Here is a 26,469-nt window from a genome sequence, read left to right as displayed (position 1 = left end):
CTCCCTTTATTTCCGTTCTTGATGAAAGATCTTGGCCTGAAACGTCAACTTGTTTATTAATTTCCATAGATCAGTGGTCGGCAACCGTTTTGCCTCTGTGGACCAGATCGTGTATTAATGAGCGGATGGTGGGCCAGATAAGTGCCATAAAAAAAGTTAAAATATGGGAATTATCCATTTAAACACATCTAGTTATGTTTTGCCTCAAATTAATGATTAACACATGCGAGAAAATCATTTGTGCTTAACCAAGGATGCCAATTAGTAATCAAAGAACTTTAGTTGCAATTTATTTCAATCAAGGCATCTTTTGAATATACTAAAAGGACAAAAAGAATCTTTAAACATAAAACGTATGAACATGATGCATTGGTGGTAAATTTAAGTATAATAAAAAAGAAAATTTTAATGCGAACAGTCGATAAATCAATGTGAAACTTGGTGCTGCTTGTTGCTTGAAAACACAAAATAATCTGCAGATGCTGGGATCAAAACAACACTCACAACACGCTGGAGGAACCCAGCAGGTCGGGCAGCATCCGTGGAAACAATGAGTCGACATTTTGGGCCGGAACCCTTCATCAGGACTGAAGAGGGAAGGGGCAGAGGCCCTATAAAGAAGGTGGAGGAGGGTTGGATGGAAAAAGCTAGTAGGTTCAGTTGAAAAACCAGTAATTTGAAAGACAAAGGGGTGGGGACGGGGAAGCAGGGAGGTGATAGGCAGGAAAACAAAGGGTAGTAGAAGGAGGCGGAACCATGGAGGTGATAAGCAGCTGGGGGAGGGGGCAGAGTGAAATAGGGATAGAGGAAGGGAGGGAAGGGAATTACTGGAAGTTGGAGAATTCTTTGTTCATACCATTGTTGCTTGAAAGCTTCTCAATATTGGGTGTCAGACTTGTTGATGCCAAGAGCAAGACATTATCCAGATGGGCATCAGTCAGTCTTGTTCTCAAATGGTTCTTGGTGTGCTTCATTTTTGAAAATAATTGCTCATACAGATAAGTTGTGCCAAACAACGATGACATCTTTTTTGCATGGCCCACTCAGTTAGGATACTTCCCACTTGGATGAAAATGTTTTCTATAGAAGTCAAAAGTCGCAATTCGTTGCAGGCATCCCTTAAACAACGTTTAACATTTGCTGACATTTCTTCAACTCGCCCTGTGATCGTTCTTGCTGACAGGCTAATAGATGCAAATAAAAATTTCTTTTCAGGACAAACAATATCCACCACTGCCAGTAAACATTCTTTGACAAACTCTCCAGCGGTAAAAGGCTTTATCTTTTCTGCAATACGTTTTGAGACTTCGTAGCTGGCACGGGTATTTCCTTCATTTTCACTGCTTTTGGCAAAAAATGATGTTTGTTTTCTGAAACTGGCCTTCATTCGCTCAACTTCATCTTTCTTGTTTGCCCAGTAAACTTGTTAAAATTTCCACTAAGATGGGTCTTGAAATGTCACCTGATATTTGCCACCTTCTTCACAGCAATATTTTCTAGGCAAATGAGACAAACAGGTTTCCCAGCTTGCTTGATGAAGAAGTAATCTAGTGTCCAAGTGTCTTGAAAATTTCGGCACTCAGTGTCTACCTTCCTGCATTTTGCATTCATTGCCATTGGAATTTTTTTTCTTCGATTTTATTTTGAAACGCAAGTTCTTCAACAAGTATCGTAGCACATGTAAATATGTGGATATTTAGCGTAGATTTCTTGTTAAAACACAGTGACGCTGTTTCTGTTTACAAATTTGAAAGATCCCATCTGAAAACCTGCACGTGCATGAAGAGTATCTAATACATATTAATAAGGTAGTCTGCCTTCCCATCATTCGTATATACCAGTGTTTGGTTTGGAACAAAATGGAACCTGGGGCCAGTGTAACAAGATGCCATGCATGTCCATCAGTGTGGTCGCGTGAAACACTCAGAATAAGGAAAAATCGCTCGCTGGCCGGATAAGCATAGTATCCCTATATATGCTCACAGCCGGTCAAAATACCTTCATGGACCATAGGTTGCCTACTCCTGCCATAGATGCAGCGCTTCCTGTTGAGTTCTTCCAGCAGCTTTTTATATATTGCTATAGAAGTCACTGTGTCAGCGATACAGTTCTGCCTAAAAGTGCAAGCTTTCTGTTTGGTTTCGTAATAAATTAGCTTAATCATAATGTGCTCCATGATTGATTTTCCAAATATGTTTATTTTACTGAATGCTTTAATTCTTTGTAACTGCTCAAATTTGCAGTGAGCTGCTGTAGCAGTCAGGATGGTGATTTATTGTTTTGTTTTACAAACGCAAAAGATATGCCGTCACAGTTCATAGACAGGAGCATTGGCAATGGTAGCATAGTGGTTAGTGTGGCACCTGCAGCTCAGGGGATTGGAGTTCAGAGTTCAATGTTGATGCTGTCTTTAAGGAGTTTGTACGTTCTTCCTGTGACCTGTAGGTTTCCTCTGGGTGTTCTGATTTCTTCCCACAGTCCAAAAGCATACCGGTTAGTAGGTTAATTGGTCATTGTAAGTTGTCCCATGATTAGGTTAGAGTTAAATCTAGGTTCAGTGCTGTATCCATAAATAAATAAATAAACACAATGCAATCCGTGGCAATCAGTTTGCCCTCAGTAGTGGGGTGAAGGGGAGGTGGGGAGATATAATTGGATTTTGGAATGTATTTAAGAAGTTCTTTAAATCCTGGTTGTTTTGGTTGTTAACACAGATGACATATTCCACTGTATGTTTCAATGTGCATGTAACAAATGAGTCTGAGATTGTTCTATTTGAAATATGTCGCTAAGGGGTATTCAGAGAAATTGGGAATTTAGCCCAAGGATAGGGGATTAACCATGAGAATATTGAACAATGCAGTAGAATCCTAGTACTGAATGACCTACTCCTGCTACTATTTTTGGATAGATCTATTTGGCAGAAATGGGATGGAACTAGGATCCCTACCATCCATCCTGCAAACTCCCTAACCCACTGCTGTCAGGAAGGATCTGCAGGAATCTCAGGACTGCAAGTGCCAGACTGTTTAACAGCTTCATCCCTCAGGCTGTGAGACTACCACCACCAAGGTCTCGTCACTAGGAAAGTGTGCTGTCTGCTGCACACTACATGCATTTTAAATTTATTTTATGAACTTAGTTGTAATATTTTTGTTTGTTTTGAGGGTGTACCATGATCCAGAGGAACATTGTTTCATTTGGTTGTATATATGTACAGTCAGATGACAATAAACTTGAATTAGGGAATGCTGTGCTGCTCAGTTCCAAAGGCTGAACTAGACAGATTGGTGAACCCTGAACAAAAATGAGTTGCAAAGGCTATAAATGTAAAGATAATTTGGGCAGGGTCATGAATCCTCTTGATCCTTCATTGTTCACATAGGGTTCAGTTCCCATGGTACTTTAGAGTACTTTCTGTTACTGTGACAGGCTTTACATGTTGAATATGCCACACTGTAAGTTATGGAACCTATTTTAGTTCTGCATTGTGAAAAAGGGGTTTTGCCCTTAATTCTTTTTTCATCTTGCCCTGCATTAGATATTCTATATTTGGATGAAATTTGTTCTTGGGTCCTTTACATAAAAAGCCAGCAAAACATGCCAAATTTTGGAGATCTTTTTGCAGGACAGGCAATATCTTTGGAAAAACATTGTGTTCTGGCTGATTTTGCTGATTAAAAGATTGCTGATGAGGAGTAGCTTTTTGATGCTGGCTGACTTGCTGAATATGCATACCTTTTTGATTTTCTTCCACTACAATGCACTGAACCTTTTGATTAATGTAGTGTTATCAAGACTTAATTTATTGTGATACAGCATGGAATAGGTCCTTGCGGCCCTCAGAGCCACGCTGCCCAGCAACGCCCAATTTAATCCTAGAGTAATCATGGGACAATTTACATTGACCAATTAACCTACTAACCACTACGTCTTTGGACTGTCGGAGCATTCCACGGGGAGGACTATAGACTCCTTACAGAGGACACCAGGATTGAACTCTGAACTCCAACGCCCCACGCTGTAATAGCGTTGAGCTAACCGATATGCTACCGTAGCGCCATCAGCTATTTTTCTCCCACCATAAGGCAGTGCACCTGTTTGATTAATAGCATTGATAATATGATACGGTGGTGGTTGGCTTATGATTTATGGCTGCTTGTTGAAAAGTGGGGAGGAAATATAAGCTACAGTATCTTCTAATAAAAATACAGAATAGTGAAATTTATACAGTGTACCTTCAGATTACTGCAGTTCGGGTAATGGAAATGCATCCTTTCAGAGTTAAGCAATAAAAAAACTGAAATAGATTATAAAGTCTTATACTTTTTCTCCGGGGGGGGGGGAGAGAATAAAAATGCAAAAGAAACAAGTGTGCACTGTAATATGCAGACTTTTATTTTATCCCCTTGCCTTCCACGATGCAGATTGGCTTTTATTTACATTTTTGCCATTGTTGAATAAGAGAAGGAAAAATATCAGCTGCAGTGATGGTCAGTTTTAGGGAAATGTATACCCACCTTAAACACAAAAGACCCTGCAGATGCTGGAAATCTAGAGCAACACACACAAAATGCTGGAAGTAAACTGTAAAGGCAGGCACTTGTAAAGATGAATAAACAGTTGACGTTTCGGGCCGAGATCCTTCATGACCATTGATATTTTTCTTCATCACAATGGTTTTTCCATATTGAGAGAGCACCATACAAGTCTGCAGGCGACAGTTAACAGCCACATGTATTACATTTTGCTGTTGATTTGGCAAATCTTTCATCAGACTGGAGCAAACAGGAAGTTCATGCAATTGAACATGATATTATGTAGAATAGTGTTTGAGGAAATTCGGGCATTGTTCTGAAGATGTATTTTAGGTGTACTTGGATATAATTCAAATAGATAATTGGAAACCAGCAATAATACTGTTTTCATGTAAAGAAATTGAAGCTTATAATCTGTTAAACGGAGCTTATAGACCCAAGAAACCAGAAATTGCAGATCCTGGAATCTGGAGCAACAAACCATCTGCTGGTGGGACTTACATCAATGAGTAGCTGTGGGAGCAAATGAATTGCTGGCATTTTGGTTTGAAAGACTGAGTGGAAAGCAGAGGTGGCCAGTACATAGAAGGGGGAAAGTGGTGAGATGTCTTCCATAGGTGATTGCTGGACAATAGGCAAAATGAGGGAGGAACAGTGGAGTTGGAAGACAGACAGTGGATGGAGGCAGTCAAAGAAATAGGCAGATGGGTGGGGACCAGGGGAAGGGTGGGGAAAATGATGTTTATAGATAAGCAGAAACACAAAGGGTACAAATGCTGAAACCTCATGAGGGCGAATTGAAGGGCAGATGTATCAGAATTGATGTGGGAAGGGGGTGGACTTCTGTGTAAAGTTGGCGAGTTTCCTTATTCCATGTTAATACTCATTAAATGTGTCTCCCCCCCCCCAAAAAAAAACTTTCATTGTATTAATCATTGATGCATTAACCTAGATGTCTACATGATGCATTTGTGGGATAGTAAATTTGTATCATGTTTGACAGTTTGGTTATGAAGATGTCTGTGGAATCTGTATCTGACACGCTTGGTTCTTGAGTGAGGGCGTATCTACACTTTGGAATTGCAGCATTAGCTGAATAAGAACAGATGCATGGTACAGCGTAATTTTATATCACAACTCCATTGTGACTCTATGGGATTCCCTGGCAGAGGCCCAAGATTGCCTCTGTGTTGGGGAGATTGGAAGATAATCTATGTTTTGCTGACAGCAGCATTCTTTGCTTAAGATGAAACACAAAAGGAAAGAAATTCTGCAGAATATGCAGTATTGTGGGCATGGACTGTACTTCTATAATTCTGCTTCAGTTTTGAGAGTTCTTCTGTCGTGATTCATTATGCTTGTTCTCTAGCTCTTGATTCCTTTCCTTCTGTTGTATTCATTTTACCAGGTTGCACGAGTTCTCAAAAACCCTTTTGCATGGTCCTGCCAAACAATTTTTCTCCATGATAAATAAAACGCTTGCCTTTCTATATTCTTTATTCTTTTTCTATTTGAATTTGCACAGTTTGATGTTTTTTTTTAAACTTCGGTTGTTTGTCCTGTTTAGTGTGGTCTTTCATTGATTCTATTTTGTTTCTTGCATTTACTATGAATGCTTGCAAGAAAATGAATCTCAAGCTGGTATATGGTGACATATATGTACTTTGATAATAAATTTACTTCGAACTTTGAACTCCATGCATTGTGCCTATCCATGTAATAACAATCCCTGAAACGTTTTATATAGGACCTCCCTATGTTCTCCCCCCCTGCAGTAGCCAGTAAATCCATCCCAAATGGCCATTTGTGTGAATGGACTGCACATGAGTCAGAATCACATCCGTTATCACTAACAAATGATGCATTCATCGGCCGGCGTAGACCTATATTTGCTGATAATGAGCAGCCAAAGTACAAGGTGTTCTGAGGTGATTAATCTCAATATTCAGGAGGAATAGACATGAAAGAAAAGGAGGTGGGGTAGCATTGCTGGTTAGAGAGGAGATTAACGCAATGGAAAGGAAGGACATTAGCCGGGAGGATGTGGAATTGATATGGGTAGAGCTGCATAACACTAAGGGGCAGAAAACGCTGGTGAGAGTTGTATACAGGCCACCTAACAGTAGTAGTGAGGTTGGGGATGGTATTAAACAGGAAATTAGAAATGTGTGCAATAAAGGAACGGCAGTTATAATGGGTGACTTCAATCTACATATAGATTGGGTGAACCAAACTGGTAAGGGTGCTGAGGAAGAGGATTTCTTGGAATGTATGCGGGATGGTTTTTTGAACCAACATGTCGAGGAACCAACTAGAGAGCAGGCTATTCTAGACTGGGTATTGAGCAATGAGGAAGGGTTAATTAGCAATCTTGTCGTGAGAGGCCCCTTGGGTAAGAGTGACCATAATATGGTGGAATTCTTCATTAAGATGGAGAGTGACATAGTTAATTCAGAAACAAAGGTTCTGAACTTAAAGAAGGGCAACTTTGAAGGTATGAGACGTGAATTAGCTAAGATAGACTAGCGAATAACACTTAAAGGGTTGACGGTGGATATGCAATGGCAAGCATTTAAAGATCGCATAGATGAACTACAGCAATTGTTCATCCCACTTTGGCAAAAGAATAAATCAAGGAAGGTAGTGCACCCGTGGCTGACAAGGGAAATGAGGGATAGTATCAATTCCAAAGAAGAAGCATACAAATTAGCCAGAAAAAGTGGCTCGCCTGAGGACTGGGAGAAATTCAGAGTCCAGCAGAGGAGGACAAAGGGCTTAATTAGGAAGGGGAAAAAAGATTGAGGGAAAACTGGCAGGGAACATAAAAATTGACTGTAAAAGCTTTAATAGATATGTGAAAAGAAAAAGATTGGTTAAGACAAATGTAGGTCCCCTACAGACAGAAACAGGTGAATTGATTATGGGGAGCAAGGACATGGCAGACCAATTGAATAATTACTTTGGTTCTGTCTTCACTGAGGAGGACATAAATAATCTTCCGGAAATAGTAGGGGACAGAGGGTCCAGTGAGATGGAGGAACTGAGGGAAATACATGTTAGTAGGGAAGTGGTGTTGGGTAAATGGAAGGGCTAAAAGGCAGATAAATCCCCAGGGCCAGATGGTCTGCATCCCAGGGTGCTTAAGGAAGTAGCCCAAGAAATAGTGGATGCATTAGTGATAATTTTTCAAAACTCTAGATTCTGGACTAGTTCCTGAGGATTGGAGGGTGGCTAATGTAACCCCACTTATTAAAAAAGGAGGGAGAGAGAAACTGGGGAATTATAGACCGGTAAGCCTAACATCGGTGGTGGGGAAACTGCTAGAGTCAGTTATCAAAGATGTGATAACAGCACATTTGGAAAGCGGTGAAATCGTCGGACAAAGTCAGCATGGATTTGTGAAAGGAAAATCACGTCTGCCGAATCTCATAGAATTTTTTGAGGATGTAACTAGTGGAGTGGATAGGGGAGAACCAGTAGATGTGGTATATTTGGATTTTCAAAAGGCTTTTGACAGGGTCCCACACAGGAGATTAGTGTGCAAACTTAAAGCATGTGGTATTGGGGGTATGGTATTGATGTGGATAGAGAATTGGTTGGCAGACAGGAAGCAAAGAGTGGGAATAAACGGGACCTTTTCAGAATGGCAGGCAGTGACTAGTGGGGTACCGCAAGGCTCAGTGCTGGGACCCCAGTTGTTTACAATATATATTAATGACTTGGATGAGGGAATTAAATGCAGCATCTCCAAGTTTGCGGATGACACGAAGCTGGGCGGCAGTGTTAGCTGTGAGAAGGATGCAGGGTGACTTGGATAGAAACATCCAAGAGACTTGGATGGCAGGACTTTCATATGATGAAAGACTGGATGAACTAGGCTTATACTCGTTGGAATTTAGATGATTGAGGGGGGATCTGATTGAAACGTATAAAATCCCAAAGGGATTGGACAGGCTGGATGCAGGAAGATTGTTTCCGATGTTGGGGAAGTCCAGAACGAGGGGGTCACAGTTTGAGGATGAAGGGGAAGCCTTTTTGGACCGAGATGAGGAAAAACTTCTTCACACAGAGTGTGGTGAATCTGTGGAATTCTCTGCCACAGGAAACAGTTGAGGCCAGTTCATTGGCTATATTTAAGAGGGAGTTAGATAAGGCCCTTGTGGCTAACAGGATCAGGGGGTATGGAGGGAAGGCTGGTGTAGGGTTCCGAGTTGGATGATCAGCCATGATCATACTGAATGGCGGTGCAGGCTCGAAGGGCCGAATGGTCTACTCCTGCACCTATTTTCTATGTTCCTGTACATTGAGCTGACTGTTAGATCTCCTGTGATGGTTTGGTTAAGTGTAAAAGATTATTCTTTGGATAAGGGTTATCTATTTTCTCACACTACATTCTAGTAGAACTCTTCTTCCAAATGGTTGATGCAAGAATTGAATTTGAAACTCAATTTCCTATTTACATCTTAAGCCTACAATTGTTCAGAAGGTCTGTAACAATGCTCTGGTGAAGGTCCTTAATATCTTCAACAGACAAGGACAAAGTCAAACATTCAGCAGGTCAGGTCGTATATGTGGAGAGAGTAATAGTTAAGTTCTTGTCAAAGACCTTCATTGGAGAACATAAACAGATTCTGCAGAGTCCTGATGAAGGGTCTTTGTCCAAAATGTTGTTTATTTATTTCCATGGATGGTGCCTGACCTGTAGAGCTCTCCCTGCATTTTGTGTGTGTTGCATTGGGGAGCATGCTTGTTTTAGGTGCAGACATAAATTTTGATTGCTTAGATGCATTGCATTTGTACATTACTTCTCATCTATCGTTTGAGATGCTGAGAAGTACTTCAATGTAGATTTTTGCACCAATTCGGTTGGCTGTTGGTAAGCTGAAGGGTAAATAACTAAGAATCTCAGTGGGTGTAGGTGATGGAGGGTATTGAAGTGTAGTACACAATATCATGGAGATTTTTCAAGGCTTTGTGTGTTTCAGAGTTAGCTTACTGATTTACAAAGACACATAAAAGTTGCTGGTGAACGCAGCAGGCCAGGCAGCATCTCTAGGAAGAGGTACAGTCAACGTTTCGGGCCGAGACCTTTCAGCCTGAAATGTTGACTGTACCTCTTCCTAGAGATGCTGCCTGGCCTGCTGCGTTCACCAGCAACTTTTATGTGTGTTGCTTGAAATTCCAGCATCTGCAGATTTCCTCATGTTTACATGATTTACAAAGATTTTGGTTCTGGAGTTTTGAAACGTGAAAGGATTTGAGGAAAAACGATTGCAGGGCTCTGAGGGTTGATTGCATTTAGAGTTGTTATATGTTAATTATGCCAAATACCCATCTGTTATGCTGCAACAAGTCAGTTGTTTAATCCCTACAGTTTCATTTAAAATATCTGCCAAACATCTTGGAAGAGGAATCTGCGTTGTTGCACTGCCTCTAATTTTGCTCTTTATTTCTTCCACCTTGTATGTCATGCACCAATTCTGGTCATGCTTATCTTGGATTGAAGTAGGTCCTCGAAGAGTTTGCATTTCAATAGCACCTTGAAGTATTTTTGAAGCATAAATTCATGCCAGGAAGGTTGTTGCAGAAAGAAATGTAATGATGTTCACCGGTGTTGATGCCAATGCTCCAGCACCCCACTGCATAGAAGATTGTACTGGCAACAACAGACTGTAGAACATGTGAAGGAGAGGCCTGCATACTCCAAAGAACCTCAGTCTCCTCAGGAAATGGAGGGGATGCTGGCAGAGAATAGTGGCAGAAAGTACTACAGCTGGAAAGTAACCGAAATTGGTAGAAAATGTTGAGTTGATTAAAAATTTATTGATATTTTTCCCCCTAAGTGAGAATCATGATTTTATTTCACGTGTTGTATAATGCTCATAATGTAGTGAAATATCTTGGAGGTTTCTGCTATAATGTCACTATTGGAGAATTTATAAGGAACAGCTGTGTGAGGGTTACATACAGTTGTATTTGTTTTCTACTCTGCTTAGATTCCCAGCTTCCATCTAATGCGTAGTCTGTGGCCACTTCCTAGTGATCTGTAAAATATTATTCAAGGCTATCACCTTAAAAATCTTGTAATTCTGATCTGTAGTTTTGAAATTCTCTTCTATTGAATGATTACTGACTTGGAATGCAGAGTATTAGTTCCAGTTGTCTTCAGTAGGCTGGTGGTGGGGGGAGTGGTGGAACTCTGAAGTTAAAGCACAGGCCTTAGGTGGTGGTGTTGAAGAAAGAGAATGCAGAAGGAGAAAACTTCTCCAGCCAATTCAAGAACTGTGGATTTGTAGAACACTGGGAGATCAGATTTTATTGGTGTTCACAGCTTGGCTGACTTCAGTAAGGATTACTGCAGTGTTCCTCTGCAGCGTAGTGATGGGCCATTTGCCCCCAAGTGATCTATCAGTTGCCACTGAACCCGTTATAATGAACCTATCACCATGTTCTGCTTTCTTCTCTCACGCTTTTCCATGGTTTCCCCTTGAGTACATTCATATCACTAGTATCAACTACCCCTTGGTAGTAAGTTCCCCGGTCTTAGGATAGGATAAAGAAATCATAAATTCTTTTAATTTTATTGATGACTATCTTTACATGATGAATGTTCCCATAATCTATTGACTCACTTTCAAGGACCCTTCATCTAATTTTCGATATTTATGGTGATTCTTGTGTTTACTGTGCGGGTTGTATATGGTGGCATATATGGACTTCGATAAACTTTTAACGTTTTTTTACTTTGAAGGGACTTGGCTTGAAATGTCGGCTGTTTATTCCTCTCCATAGATGCTGTCTGATCTGAGTTCCTCCAGCATTTTGTCAGTGTTCCTCTGGATTACCAATATCTGCAGACTCTCTTGTTACATAGAAAACCTACAGCACAATACAGGCCCTTTGGCCCACAGTGCTGTGCCAAGCATGTACTTTAGAAATGACCTAGGGTTACCCATAGCCCTTTATTTTTCTAAACTCCATGTACCTATCCAAGAGTCTTTTTAAAAACCCTATCATATCAGCCTCCACCAAAGTCGCCAGCAGCCCATTCCACGCACTCACCACTCTCTGCGTTTTTTAAAACAACAACAGCTTGCCCCTGACATCTCCCTGTACCTACTTCCAAGTACCTTAGAGTTGTGCCCTCTCATGTAAGCCATTTCAGCCCTGGGAAAAAGCCTCTGACTATCCTTACAACCAATGCCTCTCATCATCTCATACACTTAATCTTAAACATCATCCTATGTTGTATTTATAACTGGCTTTTGCTGCTGCTAAGATTGGTGGGGGGGACGGGGGGGGGGGGAGATGAATTTGATTGTCATTGAACACCAGAGTGAAGCGGTGTTAAGTGGAAAAGTGTATTGATGTACATTATCCCTGGAGTTAATGCAAGATGCATTAAACCACTTTCTGTTGACTTTTAAATTCCCCTGTGGATGCTGCAATCTTGATAAATGTTGGCAGTCTTAAGATCTGTTACTTTAGACTATTTTAGAAATGTCATTTACCCTGGTACATCTTTTCGCTTGAAATAGAAGATCTCAATATTCACTCAATGGCCACTTTATTAGGTATACCTATACATCTTGTTAATGCAAATAACTAATTAGTCAATCATGTGGCAGTAACTTGGTGCTTAAAGTATGCAGACATGGTCAAGAAGTTCAGCTGGTGTTCAGACATAACATCAGAATGGAGAAGAAATGTGATCGAAGTGACTGACCATGGAATGATTGTTGGTGCCAGACCGGTTGAATTGAGGATTTCAGAAACTGAAAGATCTCCTGGGATTTTCATGCACAACAGTCTCTAGAACTTAGAGCGAATAGTGCAGGGAAAAAATCCAGTGAGCGACAGATCTCAGGATGAAAATGTCTCGTTAATGAGGGAGGGTAAGAAGAGAATGGGCAGACTGGTTCAAGCTGACAGGAAAGTGACAGTAACTCAAGTAACCATGTGTTACAACAGTGGTGTGCAGAAGAGCATCTCTGAACACGGCACATTAAATCTTGAAGTGGATGGACTAGAGTAGTGCAAGACCATGAACATATACTCAGTGGTTACTTTATTAGGTACGAGAGATACCTAATAAAGGCCACTGAGTGTATGTAGTATTTGTACTTTTTGATGCCTACCTCTTCACTCTAGTAAGATGCTTGGCTCAATATGTGAGTTCTGAGCCTCGAATTTGTTGGCCCTACGTCTGAAAATCTGGGGACAAAGACTAGAGGCCCAGAGACAACCTGTCCTGGGATGGGAAAGAGGCTTGTTTTGCTGCTGTTGTCTTGTTTGCTTTTCCTGAACATTGTGGGCATGTTATGTTGGCGCAGAAACATGTAGCATCAATTGTGGGCTAACCCCAGCCCTTCCTTGCGTGTGTTGGTTGTTAACACTATTGATGAATTTCACAAACATGAGGAAATCTGCAGATGCTGGAAATTCAAGTAACACACACAAAATGCTGGTGGAATGCAGCAGGCCAGACAGCATCCATAGGAAGAAGCACAGTCGATGTTTCGGGCCGAGACTCTTTGTCAGGACTAACCGAAAGAAGAGATAGTAAGAGATTTGGAAGTGGGAGGGGGGAGGGGTAGATCTGAAATGATAGGAGAAGACAGGAAGGGGAGGGATAGAGCTAAGAGCTGGAAAGTTGATTGGCAAAAAGGAGAGGGTTATGGGACGGGAGGCCGAGGGAGAAAGAAATGGGGAGGGGAGTGCCAGAGGAAGATGGAAAGCAGGCAAGGAGGTATTGTGAGAGGGACAGAGAGAGAGAGGAAAAAAAGAGGAAAAAAATTATTAAATAAGGGATGGGGTAAGAACGGGAGGAGGGGCATTAACGAAAGTTAGACAAGTCCATGTTCATGCCATCAGGTTGGAGGCTATCCAGACGGAATATAAGGTGTTGTTCCTCCAACCTTAGTGTGGCTTTATTTTGACAGTAGAGGAGGCCGTGGATAGACATATCAGAATGGGAATGGGACGTGGAATTAAAATGTGTGGCCACCGGGAGATCCTGCTTTCTCTGGCGGACAGAGCGTAGGTGTTCAGCGAAATGGTCTCCCAGTCTGCATCGGGTCTCACCAATATATAGAAGGCAGCACCGGGAGCACTGGACGCAGTATATCACACCAGCCGACTCACAGGTGAAGTGTCGCCTCACCTGGAAGGACTGTCTGGGGCCCTGAATGGTGGTGAGGGAGGAAATGTATGGGCATGTGTAGCACTTGTTCCGCTTACAAGGATAAGTGCCGGGAGGGAGATCGATGGGAAGGGGTGGGGGGGGGGAACGAATGGACAAAGGAGTCGCATAGGGAGCTATCTCTGCGGAAAGCAGAAAGACGGGGGAGGGAAAGATGTGCTTGGTGGTGGGATCCCGTTGGAGGTGGCGGAAGTTATGGAGAATAATATGTTGGACCCGGAGGCTGGTGGGGTGGTAAGTGAGGACAAGGGGAACCCTATCCCTAGTGGGGTGGTGGGAGGATGGGGTGAGAACAGGTATGCGTGAAATGGGAGAGATGAGTTTGAAAGCAGAGTTGATGGTGGAGGAAGGGAAGCCCCTTTCTTTAAAAAAGGAAGACATCTCCTTTGTTCTGGAATGAAAGGCCTCATCCTGAGAGCAGATGTGGCGGAGACGGAGGAATTGCGAGAAGAGGATGGCATTTTTGCAAGAGACAGGGTGGGAAGAGTAATAGTCCAGGTAGCTGTGAGAGTCCGTAGGCTTATAGTAGACATCAGTAGATAAGCTGTCTCCAGAGATAGAGACAGAAAGATCAAGAAAGGGGAGGGAGGTGTCGGAAATGGACCAGGTAGCCTTGAGGGCAGGGTGAAAGTTGGAGGCAAAGTTAATGAAGTCAACGAGCTCAGCATGCGTGCAGGAAGCAGCGCCAATGCAGTTGTTGATGTAGCAAAGGAAAAGTGGGGGATGGATACCAGTATAGGTTTGGAACATGGACTGTTCCACAAAGCCAACAAAAAGGCAGGCATAGCTGGGACCCATATGGGTGCCTATGGCTACACCTTTAGTTTGGAGGGAGTCGGAGGAGCCAAAGGATAAATTATTCAAAGTAAGGACTAATTCCACTAGATGGAGGAGAGTGGTAGAGGGGAACCGGTTAGGTCTGGAATCCAAAAAGAAGTGGAGAGCTTTGAGACCTTTGTGGTGGGGGATGGAGGTGTATAGGGACTGGACATCGGTGGTGAAAATAAGGTAGTGGGGGCTAGGGAACATTAAAATTATTGAAAAAATCCAGAGCATGAGAAGTGTCAGGAACATAGGTGGGAAGGGATTGAGCAAGGGGGGATAAAACAGTGTTGAGGTATGCAGAAATGAGTTTGGTGGGGCAGCAGCAAGCTGAAACAATGGGTCTACCATTGAGTAGTGATGAATTTCACTGTTTCTGGTTTTCATATGATGATTAAATTGGAATCTGTCATTGCACATGTATAATTTGCCGATTTTGAACTTTTCATGACCAGTTGGCCCTGAGCCCAAGGATGTGCCAGCATGCCACTGCAGTATGTTGAAATGTCAGTCCCCATTCCACAGGTGCAGTTATCATTCTTTATCCCAAATTTGATCAGGGTAACGTGACTCTTCTATTTAAACATACCCAAATAATGCAAGACGAGCAGGCTATTCAGCCCATGCTAGTGTGTCTTCAATCCTTTCTCTCAACAGTGTAAATCACTTCCCTTTCAAGTGTTCATGCAACATCTTTTGTGAACATTATGTAACCATCCTTTTGGGTACTAGAGTAGGATCACATTACTTTTATTTTTTTTCCCTCTCCCTCTCCCTCCCCCTCTCCCCCTCTCCCCCTCTCCCCCTCTCCCCCTCTCCCCCCCTCCCCCCCCTCCCCCCCCTCCCCCTCTCCCCCTCTCCCCCTCTCCCCCCCTCCCCCCCTCCCCCCCTCCCCCCCTCCCCCCCCTCCCCCCCTCTCCCCCTCCCCCCCCTCTCCCCCTCTCCCCCTCTCCCCCTCTCCCCCTCCCCCCCCTCCCCCTCCCCCTCTTATCGTTACTTTCCCTTGTACTCTCTGGTCACCAGTCTATCTTCATCTGGAAACTGGTGCCCTTCATCAAAGCTCTTAATAACTTTATGTACAAGAATTAAGTTGTCCTATAACAACCTCCTACAAAGTAAAACCAAGCGATAGATGACAACAAAGCTTCACTCCCAGATGAACACAATGCTTTGACTATCAAAGCATGGAGGCACCTTCATGAACTCCCACAGCCCTTATGACCCTGTGTTTTCGGTCTCTGAAGGTGACAAGAGCGCATTCTGCAGAGGGTGAACCCACAGAAAGCATCCAACTCAGATGGGGTACCTGGATGAATACCAAAGACCTGTACTGATCAACTGGCTGAAGTGTTTACCAATATCTTCAACGTCTTGCTCTTGCAGTATGATGTACCTATCTGCATCAACAGGCCTGAATTGTACTGGTTCCTAAGAAGAAAGTGGCAACCTACCACAATGACTATTGCCCAGCAGCACTTGCATTCACAATGAAGTGTTTTGAGAACTCCTGCCTGAGAAGTGACTTGAATTAACACCAGTTTGCCTACCATCACAATGGATCAACAACAGATGTCATTTCATTGGCTCTTCACTCAATACTGGAACATCTGGACAGTGAAGAGGCATACATCAGGATGTTCTTCGTTGACTACAGCTCTGCACTTAATACTATCATCCTCTCAAAATTATTCATAAGCTTCAAGTCTTGAGACTTCAATACCTCCTGTGCAACTGGATGCCCGATTTCCTCATTTGCAGACTTCAGTCAATTCGGATTGGCAACAACATCTCCTCCACAATCTCCCATCAGCATAGGGGCACCACAAGGCTAATTGCTGAGCCTCCTGCTCTACTCATTTTACACTTATGACTGTGAGATAAAGGACAGCTCCAATACCATATGTAACTTTGCTGATGACATCCCTGCTACTGGCCAATTTAAAAGTGATGACAAATCAGTACTTTGGAGGGAGATTGAACATGTGGCTGAGTGGTGTCACAGCAACAACCTCTCATGCAGTGTCAGCAAAACCAAGGAGCTGATTATTGACTATAGGAAGATGAAGCCAGAGATCCATGAGCCAGTCGTCATTGGCGGATCAGATGTGGAGAGGGTCAGCAACTTTAAGTGTTAGTATTTCAGAGAACCTGTCATGAGCCCAGCACGTACGTGCCATTATGAAGAAAGCACAGCAGTGCCCCTACTTCCTTTGGACTTTTCCAAGATTTGACATATCAGCAAAAACTTTGACATACTTCTATAGATGTGTGGTGGAGAGTATATGGATTGGTTGCATCTGGCCTGGTATGGAAACGTCAATGCCCTTCTATGAGAAAAGTCTACATAAAAAGTAGTGGATATTGCCCAGTCCTGAGCAGCTGCATCACGGCCTGCTTCGGAAATTGCACCGTCTCAGATCACAAGACCCTGCAGCGGATAGTGAGGTCAGCTGAGAAGATCATCGGGGTCTCTCTTTCCGCCATTACAGAGATTTACACCACACACTGCATCCGCAAAGCAAACAGCATTATGAAGGACCCTACACACCCCTCATACAAACTCTTCTCCCTCCTGCCATCTGGCAAAAGGCACCTAAGCATTTGGGCTTTCACGACCAGACTATCTAACAGTTTCTTCCCTCAAGCCATCAGACTCCTCAATACCCAGAGCCTGGACTGACACCAACCTACTGCCCGCTACTGTGCCTTGTTTATTATTTATTGTAATGCCTGCACTGTTTTGTGCACTTTACGCAGTCCTGGGTAGGTCTGTAGTCTAGTGTAGTTCTTGTGTTGTTTTACATAGTTCGGTGTAGTTTTTGTATTGTTTCATGTAACGCCATGGTCCTGAAAAACGTCTCATTTTTACTGTGTACTATACCAGCAGTTATGGTCAAAATGACAATAAAAAGTGACTTGACTTGACTTTGTATTATAGCCGGTGATGATTAAAGAGTGATGACGAGTGTCTAATTTGGAAAGGTGTGTAATGCAAAAGATTCTCTCATTGAGCACAATGATACCCAGAGGGGTGGGTGGGTGTGTGTGTGTGTGATCTTGTCTCTTTAAACTGTCTTCCCTCTCTCTTCTTACACCTTGTCAACCTGTTGTCTGGATGTCTTTTATAGGAGCTGAAACCACCTGGTTTCCTTGGTTGCGTAAATTTAGGGAATACATACTCCAGTCCTGCCAAACCCGTGAGACTGAAATGGTCCTCCCACCCCATAGCCTGGTTTGTGTGATGTGTAATTTGCTACTCTGTTACAACTCAGTGCCAAGAAATAACAGACAGCAGACTGCATTTGATGAAAGCAATTATATTTATGAATCTTAACAAAACAAGCCGATTATAATTAAAGTCAAATGTGCTGAAGTTGAAACTGATCTTGAACTTCTCGGTCACTCGTGCGTTGGGCCCTCGGCGTATGTGGAAGCACGCACCAGTTTCTGAATGTTGCTCGCAGTCTATCTCAAACAAATAGGTTTCCCCACTGGGTCATATCCTCCGACTGGTTCTCTCCAGCATCTTCTCTCTCCATCTCTGGCTGGGGGAAAACAAAAGACCCAAGACCAACCTGAATGTCCCTCACCAAAAAAAAATGCCCCCCCCCGCCCCCAGCTCCAGCATCCTAATTGGATAGCACACATTCCTCATCATCCCTCATTTTCAACGATAACCCAAACAGGCTGAAAGCAGAATGGTCTGCTCTTGCAGAACTGCTAAAATGAAATATCTACAGCATAAAGATATGAAGCAGGGCATTACAGAGCTATTTCTGATTTTGTGTGAAATTTAGTTTACCAAATGTTCTACGTTATTCATTATACCATTTATTGTAATATGCAAAAACATGGGTGGAAATATTACATTTTAATATACAAGTGATTATATAATGGAAAAAATCTTGTTTATTAATGGTGACCTACTGGAGATTTGTGTTTAAAGGATTTGGAATTGAAATTAAGTTTCCCTTGGACCAGTTATCGCTCATTGTCATTTTATGTTATGGAACAATCAAAATGCTGGAAGCCATTTAGCTCATGCCTGTGAAGATAAGTTGTGAGACAGAATTTCATTTTTGTTTCTGCTTTACAAAAAGGAACTGAAGGATCTCAGCGAGTCCAGCATCATTCCTGATGAAGGGTCTCGACCTGAAATCTCAGTAGTCCATTTCACTTCATAAATGCTGCCTGATTCTTGAGCTCTCCCGTACTTTTGTTACTACTGTTTTCAAGTTCAATAGTCATTCAACCATAAATGAAAACCCATGAATACAACCAAAAGAAAGTGTTCCTCTGGGTCCAAGGTGCAAACACAGTATCAACAGTCATATGGAGCATGTGGCACATATAGTACATACAAAATAGCAAACACATATAAGATTTCAGTAAATTACAATCACACACAAAAAAAAATACAATCCAAGGCTCTGAGTCCATGAATGTTGTAGCAGTCTAACACAATGCAGCTTGTCCTCTGCTGAGCAAATACCAGGGAACAGTATTGACTCCAGCTTGGACTCCGTGCCACACTGCCTTCTGTGGAATGCACCAACTCCAATGCCTCTCTCCTGGGCGGCTGTAAACAGGTGACACTGGCGCCTGCAGTCTCTTCTGTCTCCCATTTGTCTTTTTTGTCTACATGAATCTCATAATATTCACGCATGGTCTTCAGAAATTAGGTTCTGTTGATTCATTTTCTAAAAAAATTACCTGCACATCAAACTTGTACCCTCATGATTTAAATATGGGCCTGATTTCAGAATTTGTACTGTGAATACCTTCAAGGAAATGAATCTCAAGGTAGTATATGGTGACATGTAGGTACTCTGATGATAAATTTACTTTGAACTTTGAAATGAGTTATTGGCATTTTACAATCAACATCAATAATAAAAAAAAAAGCTGCTGTTCTCCATTTAGTCAGCATTTCCACTGCAGGTTTGGCAACTAAATTAGATGCATAAGCATGAAAATCAGATTTGTAGTACTTGCATTCTTTTGAAGTGCAAAATTTCATTTTATTTGAAGATTTTTAGCTGTTAAGCTGAGTAGGAAGGTGACTTCATAACTGCTTTCATTTGTCAAGATCTGGTTGGGTTTCCTTCAACTTGATCAGATTGTTGGTCACCAGTCCTTAATTAGCTGTATTTAATGTGAAACTGTGATGACAAAAGTTATTAGGAATTAACACTTGCATTTGATTTTGGAGAAGAGTATCCGTTTATTGACTTTCATTCATACAAAGGGCAAGTACACAGGTGATTACGTGATTGACTTAGAATCTGATCCATAGCTATGGTATGGAATAATTCAACTGCTGGGCTTATAGAGGGCATTCATGTTTAAGTTTAATTATCATTCAACCAACCATGAATAAATAGAGAAATGAAATGACATTTCTCTGGGGCCAAGGTGCAAAATAAATTACATGCAGCACAAATAGCAAATATGGTTACATTTTAGGAAAAACATTCAGTCACAAATATTCAAAGAAAGTAGCCCAAGTCCCTGAGTGTCCAGCTTGTTCTTCCACCGAGCAAGCTCTCCTTTGACAGCTTAGATGTTTATCAGTGCACCATTGACAAGAGTAATTGTATCCTCTTAAGGTGTGGATGTAGAAAGACATTTTATTGAAAATCAATTTCTCAGTTAATTTAGAAGGAATTAATTCATGGGATTGATCACTGAAGAATCCAGTTTTTCTTTCTCATCTCTAATTGCCATTCACTTTGAATGGGTTTTCATTGCATTTCAAAGATAAATCATTTTTTTTTACAAAATATACTTTATTCAAAAATTTACGTACAACAAACTATTCAATGACTGTCAATCCTTTACATATGTTTCCATTACTGTCTTTTCATTTCCACACTTCTAGCCCCCACGTGGCACTCTGTTGTTTCACCTTTCCACACCATTGTTGAGAGGTATACTCCCCGCCACCCGACCCCTCCCACTCCAGTGGGAAAAGAATCCTAACCCGTGGTCCTTCCCCAGCGGGCCCTTGCGGTGGCTGCACCAAGTTTCAGTGCGTCCCTCAGCACGTACTCCTGCAGCAGAGAATGTGCCAGTCGGCACCGTTCTCCCACGGACATCTCCATGTGCTGGTAGATCAGCAAGTTTCGGGCCGACCAAAGAGCGTCCTTCACCGAGTTGATGATCTGCCAGCAGCATCGGATGTTGGTCTCCATGTATGTCGCTGGGAACAGCCTGTAGATCAGAGAGTCTTCTGTGACGCAGCTGCTGGGGATGAAACGTGATACTAGCCCGTCCATCCTCCTCCACACCCTGTCTGCGAATCCACAGTGTGCAAAGAGGTGAGTCACAGTGTCTTCCTCACTGCAGTCCTCCCGTGGGCGGCGGGGTGTGGAGACGACATTCCGGGTGTACAGGAGGGATCTGACGGGGAGGGCCCCTCTCACCGCCAGCCAGGCAAGGTCCTGGTGCCTGTTGGTGAGGTCTGGCAATGAGGCATTTTACCAGATCAACTGGACGGTCTGCTCAGGGAACCACCCCACTGTGTCCATCATGTCCTTCTCCTGCAGTGCCTGCAGGACATTACGTGCCGACCACTGCCTGATGGCCCTGTGGTCAAAGGCGTTGTCCTGGAAGAACTTTTCTACAAAGGACAGGTATGGTGTCAACGACCAGCTGACTGGGGCGTTGCGCGGGAATTGGGCCAGACCCATCCTTCATAGCCAGGCCGACAGGTAGAACCTGGGCACATAGTGGTACTTGGTGCCCACATACCTGGGTTCTACCCACAACCTGATGCAGCCACACACAAAGCTTCAAATCATACTTCTTGAAATCTGGAGTTGCCGGTAGGCAGGTAGTAAATGGCAAGTTTCTTCCCCTGACCAGTGCAGAATGGGTCACCTTTTTGTGCCAAGGATTCTGAATATTCTGAATATTTTAAACTTTAATATGCACAAAGAAGAGGTTTGACTACTTGTCGTGCAAGCAGAGGAGGAAAGAAATTTTGTATTCCATATACAGATGTATGAAGTTGATGGGGCTGGAATGGCCTTTGTTTCTGTCTGGAACTTTTGAGTACTCTGTAGTTGCTGGAGGGGATTTGTATTTCAATGCTTTGAACCAGTGTCAGTTTTTGTTGTGACACTAACTGTATATTGCAATATTTGTATCAATGTGGTGTGCCTTTTACAAAGATGTCAGCATGACTCAATGTGAAACAAAAGTCTGGAATTAAATTGAAGCACCACCCATTATGTACATGTAGCGCCTTATTCACACACATGTCAAATGTAAATCAAGCAACTTATTTCAAAACCTTTTTTTCTATATCACTGAATAGTCCTTTGTTATGAAGTGGCCAGTTTTGAGGGTAATTATTCGGTAATTTTATTACTGAGGTCTAGTTTTTGCAGTCTGGAAAATTTCTGCTACAATTATCAACCAGATTCGTACTCTCATTGTAACTGTGGAGAGAAATATTTTAAAACAGCCTCTATCAGAAATGGCAGGAAAATGGTTGGGAAACCAATGGACAAATGGCATAGATGCAATATTGCTGCGTTTAAAAAATAGCACGTAATTAGAATAAAGTTTTCCTAAATAACAAAGTGGAAAGGGACACGAAAGTGAAATCTGCCTTATTATTTGTACTGTTTAGGCAAGTCCTTGGCATCTAGTATTGCTACATTTAGTTGGTTCTGAGATGACTCGTACAGTGTGGTTGTGTTCTTCGGAGTTTGGAAAGATGTGGGGAGATATCATTCAAAATATGAGTGTTTTTAAGGGCCTTGAGAGATGAATAATGTGTAGACCATTCAAACTGAAATTTTAAATTTCTTAACTGGCATAATAGAGACCGTTAATAAACGTTCTGTTTTTTAATATAAAAAAGAGAAAGTTAATCTACTTAGGTCTGATATTCAGCAACCAACACAGATTTATTGCGCTTTGGAAGGGAGATGTTAGCTGTAGTGATTCATGCTACTATTCCATTATAAGCTGTTTGTGAATTTCCAACCAATCAATTCTAATTTTCCTCACCATACAATGAACAGATTTCAGTGACATCCTGTTTACCAAAATATAAATTTTAAAATCAAATTTAAGAAAGCAGTATGCCCTTTTGTGATTGTGGATAGTCAATTTTCTTCGTATCCCCTGAACACTGGAATTTGATCAATAATAGAATCTGATCTTCAGCATTTTTTTGTGGATGGGAAGGCAGTGGAATTGCATGAGTGCGAGTCATCATTTTCTAAATATATTCCAATCAATACAGGCTGAGCCTACTGCTAAATGTTAACTGTTGTATAGTCTCCAATAGATTATAGTGTAATGTTTCATGATCAGATTGTAGATCTTGGAAATAAATTAACTTTTTTTTTAATTTTCACAGGTGCTGGTGAATCAGGAAAAAGCACAATTGTGAAACAGATGAAGTAAGTATTTCTTTTTGCAGTTTTAGGCAGCTTTTGCAGGTTTTGACCAGTTTGACTCAACAATGATCTGTCTTTTTTTATTTGATTGACAATGACATCATCTTAATTTGACTTTCAGTAACATGTAATTGACGTATAAACCTTGAAACCTGGGACAGTCTGGGGGGGTCTGGGACAAGAGGGCACAGCCTCAGAATAAAGGGATGGTCATTTAGAGCAAAGGTGAGGAACTTCTTTAGCCAGAGGGTGGTGAATCTGTGGAATACATTGCCACTGCGGCTATGGAGATCAAGTCATTGAGTATATTTAAAGCACTGTTTGATTGGTTCTTGATTAGCAAGTACATCAAAAGTTACAGGGAGAAGGCAGGAAAATGGTGTTGAGAGGGATAATAAGTCTGCCATGATGGCATGGCGGAGTAGACTCAATGGGCCGAATGGCTCAATCCTGCTCTTGCATCTTGTCACTTGAAGATTTCCAAGCATTGATTCAAGATTCAGGCATGATAAATTAATTCAGTACCATCAGCGTATTAATCTTAAGAGTTGGAAAAAGGTGCAAGGAGCTTCTAACTTTAAGGGATGACTGTGAATTATTGACTGATGTAGGAGATTTTGACAATGAATACCAGTAGTGAGACATCTTGCTTGGTTGAATGCATTGGGTGCTTTAAATGGGTCTGTGCAAGATGAATTACTTTTCAACGAGGCATCATTGTGCAGGTAAAAATAGGGGAAATGTGGCCACCTTAAATCTATCGTGGCAGAAGGATTAGCTGTCAGCAATGAAGCTCAAGCTCAGATTTGGAGTGAGACTCAAGTTCAGGAAGTGAGGTTTTCAATAATTGAAGAGGGGTAGTTAAGAGTTTCCATATTGGCTCAAATCTACTTGGAGCAACTGCCATGTTACCAGTGCAGTTGCATCACTTTTCTGAGCTTGTTATCATTAAGATACTGAGAAAAGCTGCCTGGGCAGGGTGAAAGGCATTATCAAGGATGCATCTCACCCTAACCATGGACTTTTTACTCTCCTCCCATCCGGTAGGCGCTACAGGAGCCTCTGCTCCTGCAGCAGCAGGTACAGGAAGAGCTTCTTCCCTGAGGCTGTGACCCTGCTGCACCTCACATCACTAAGCAGTATTGCATCCATTTTATACTGTCTCCGTACTTTTATATTTGTGTGCTGTAGCACTTACTTTTTATTTGCTGTTATTTTGTAAATAACACTATTTTTTGCATTTCTAGTTAGATGCTAAGTGCATTTCATTGGCTTTGTATCTGTACTCGGCACAATAACAAAGTTGAATCTAATCTATCTAAAATTGATGCCATTTGGTCATGTAATCTGATTTTTTCTTTTCCAATATTTTTATTGATTTCTATATAGAAGAATACAGAGTCTAAGAGAATACATATTAGAAAACAAAAGAAAAAATATAATAATACCAGATACAGTATATTGAATCACATTAACAAACTCCTTACTCTATATTCATATAGATTAGATTAATTCGGATATTAGAATATAAACAATTTTATTTAAAAAAAGAGATCTACACCCACTACCAAAGTCGAAGCTGGGGGGGGGGAGGGGGGAAAGAAAAAAAAATTATCGGGTAATAAAATGTGCTATTAACCAACTTCTGTACTTTAACAAGAAGTCAAAGATTATGAAAATAATTTAAAAACAGCCCCCACCAATTTTGAAAATTTTGAGATTCAGAAATTGGACAACAAATCTTTTCTAAGTTTAGACATGCAGTAACATCCCGTAACCACTGAGCATGATTAGGCGGAACAGCATCCTTCCATTTAAACAAAAGCGCTTTCCGAGCCATAAGAGAGATAAAAGCCAGAATGTGCAAATCAGATGTCTTCAAAATGATATCTTTCCTTCAAACAATACCAAATAGGGCAGTCAAAGGATTAGGCTTAAAATTTACTTTAGAGTACAGAAGTTTGGAATACTTACTTCCAATATTTTCAAAGACGTGGGCATGTCCAAAACACATGAGTAAATGAAGCTTTTCCATTGTTACACCTATCACAGTAGGGAGATATATCCATATAACTTCTCCTTGGTCATATAAGCCCTATGAACCACTTTAAATTGTAGGAGGGAATGACAAGCACATAACGATGAAGTATTAACCAATTTAAAAATCTCATTCCAAGTTTCTTCATAAATTGAGGTCTGTAAACCTTGATTTTGTCTAATGAATCATTTCTCATTCCCAACAATATATCTTAAATATTGGATATTGAACCATTATAAAATAATTTCATATTAAGGATTTCATCTAATGCGTTCTTATCAGGACTATTAGGAAATGTATCTAATTGAGATCGCAGAAAATCTCTAATTTGTAAGTACCGAAAAAAATGGGTTTTTGATAAACTATATTTAGTTGACAATTGTTCGAGCGAAGAAAGACTTCCTCCAACGAACAGATCCCGGAAGCATGTAATGCCCAATCCTTCCCATTGTTTAAAAACTACATCATAGAAGGCTTAAAAGAAAATTTAAAAATAGGACTAGAAAGGGAGAATCTCAATAAACCAAAGTGTTTTCTGAAATGTATCCAAATCCTCTATGTTTGACTACCACATTTTCAGTTATCTAACTTAAGGATAAAGGAAGTGAAGATCCCAAAAGAGAGATAATAGAAAATTTATTAACTGAGTTAACTTCTAAAGAAACCCACCCAGGACAGATCTCATGATTAATATAGTATAACCAAAACGTGAGATTCCGTATATTGGCTGCCCAGTAATAAAACCTAAAATTTGGTAAAGCTAAACCTCCATTCTTTTTAACTTTCTGGAGATGTACTTTATTTAATCGAGAACATTTATTTTTCCATATGTAGGAGGATAAAATAGAGTCCAGAGAGTCATAAAAAAGGATTTAGGAATCAAAAAGGGGTAAAGCCTGAAAGAGGTGTATAAATTTAGGTAAAACATTCATTTTAATGGAATTAATTCGACCAATCAATGATAACGAAAGGGGTGACCAATTTGATAATGTTCTTATATAATTTAATAAAGTAAGAACATTTTCTTTGAATAGGTATTTATAATTCTTAGTAATTTTTACACACAAATAAGTGAATTGCTTTCTTACAATTTTAAAAGGATGGTTAATATCAGTTAATGGCAAATTATTCAAAGGACAAAGTTCACTCTTGTGTAGGTTCAGCTTATATCCAGAAAACTGACTAAAACAAGAGAGTAGAGAAAGCACAGAAGGTAATGAAGTTTCGATATTAGAAATGTAAAGCGATAAATCATCCACATAAAGTGAAACTTTGTGGATAGTACCCTTCCATAAAATGCCAGTGATATCATTAGATTTGCGAAAAGCAATAGCTAAAGGTTCTGAAGCCAGGTGAAAAAGCAAAGGACTCAAAGGGCAACCTTGTCTGGTTCCACGTTGAAGTTAAAATGGTTTAGAGTTCTGAGAATTAGTAAGAACCCGAGCAAAAGGG

General features: G+C 41.2%; 1 protein-coding gene across 1 annotated transcript in view; it reads left to right on the top strand.

Annotated features, from left to right (window-relative positions):
* Window positions 1–26,469, top strand: part of LOC140211217 (guanine nucleotide-binding protein G(i) subunit alpha-2) — a 321,281-nt gene that overhangs the window by 118,434 nt on the left and 176,378 nt on the right. The window contains exon 2 of the mRNA XM_072280827.1: window positions 22,940–22,982. Within this exon, the coding sequence (XP_072136928.1) occupies window positions 22,940–22,982 (43 nt within the window). The remainder of the gene's footprint in view (window positions 1–22,939; window positions 22,983–26,469) is intronic.

Source organism: Mobula birostris, chromosome 16 (assembly GCF_030028105.1).
Source record: "Mobula birostris isolate sMobBir1 chromosome 16, sMobBir1.hap1, whole genome shotgun sequence".
Lineage (NCBI taxonomy): Eukaryota > Metazoa > Chordata > Chondrichthyes > Myliobatiformes > Myliobatidae > Mobula > Mobula birostris.
This window is presented reverse-complemented; position numbering and strand designations above follow the sequence as displayed.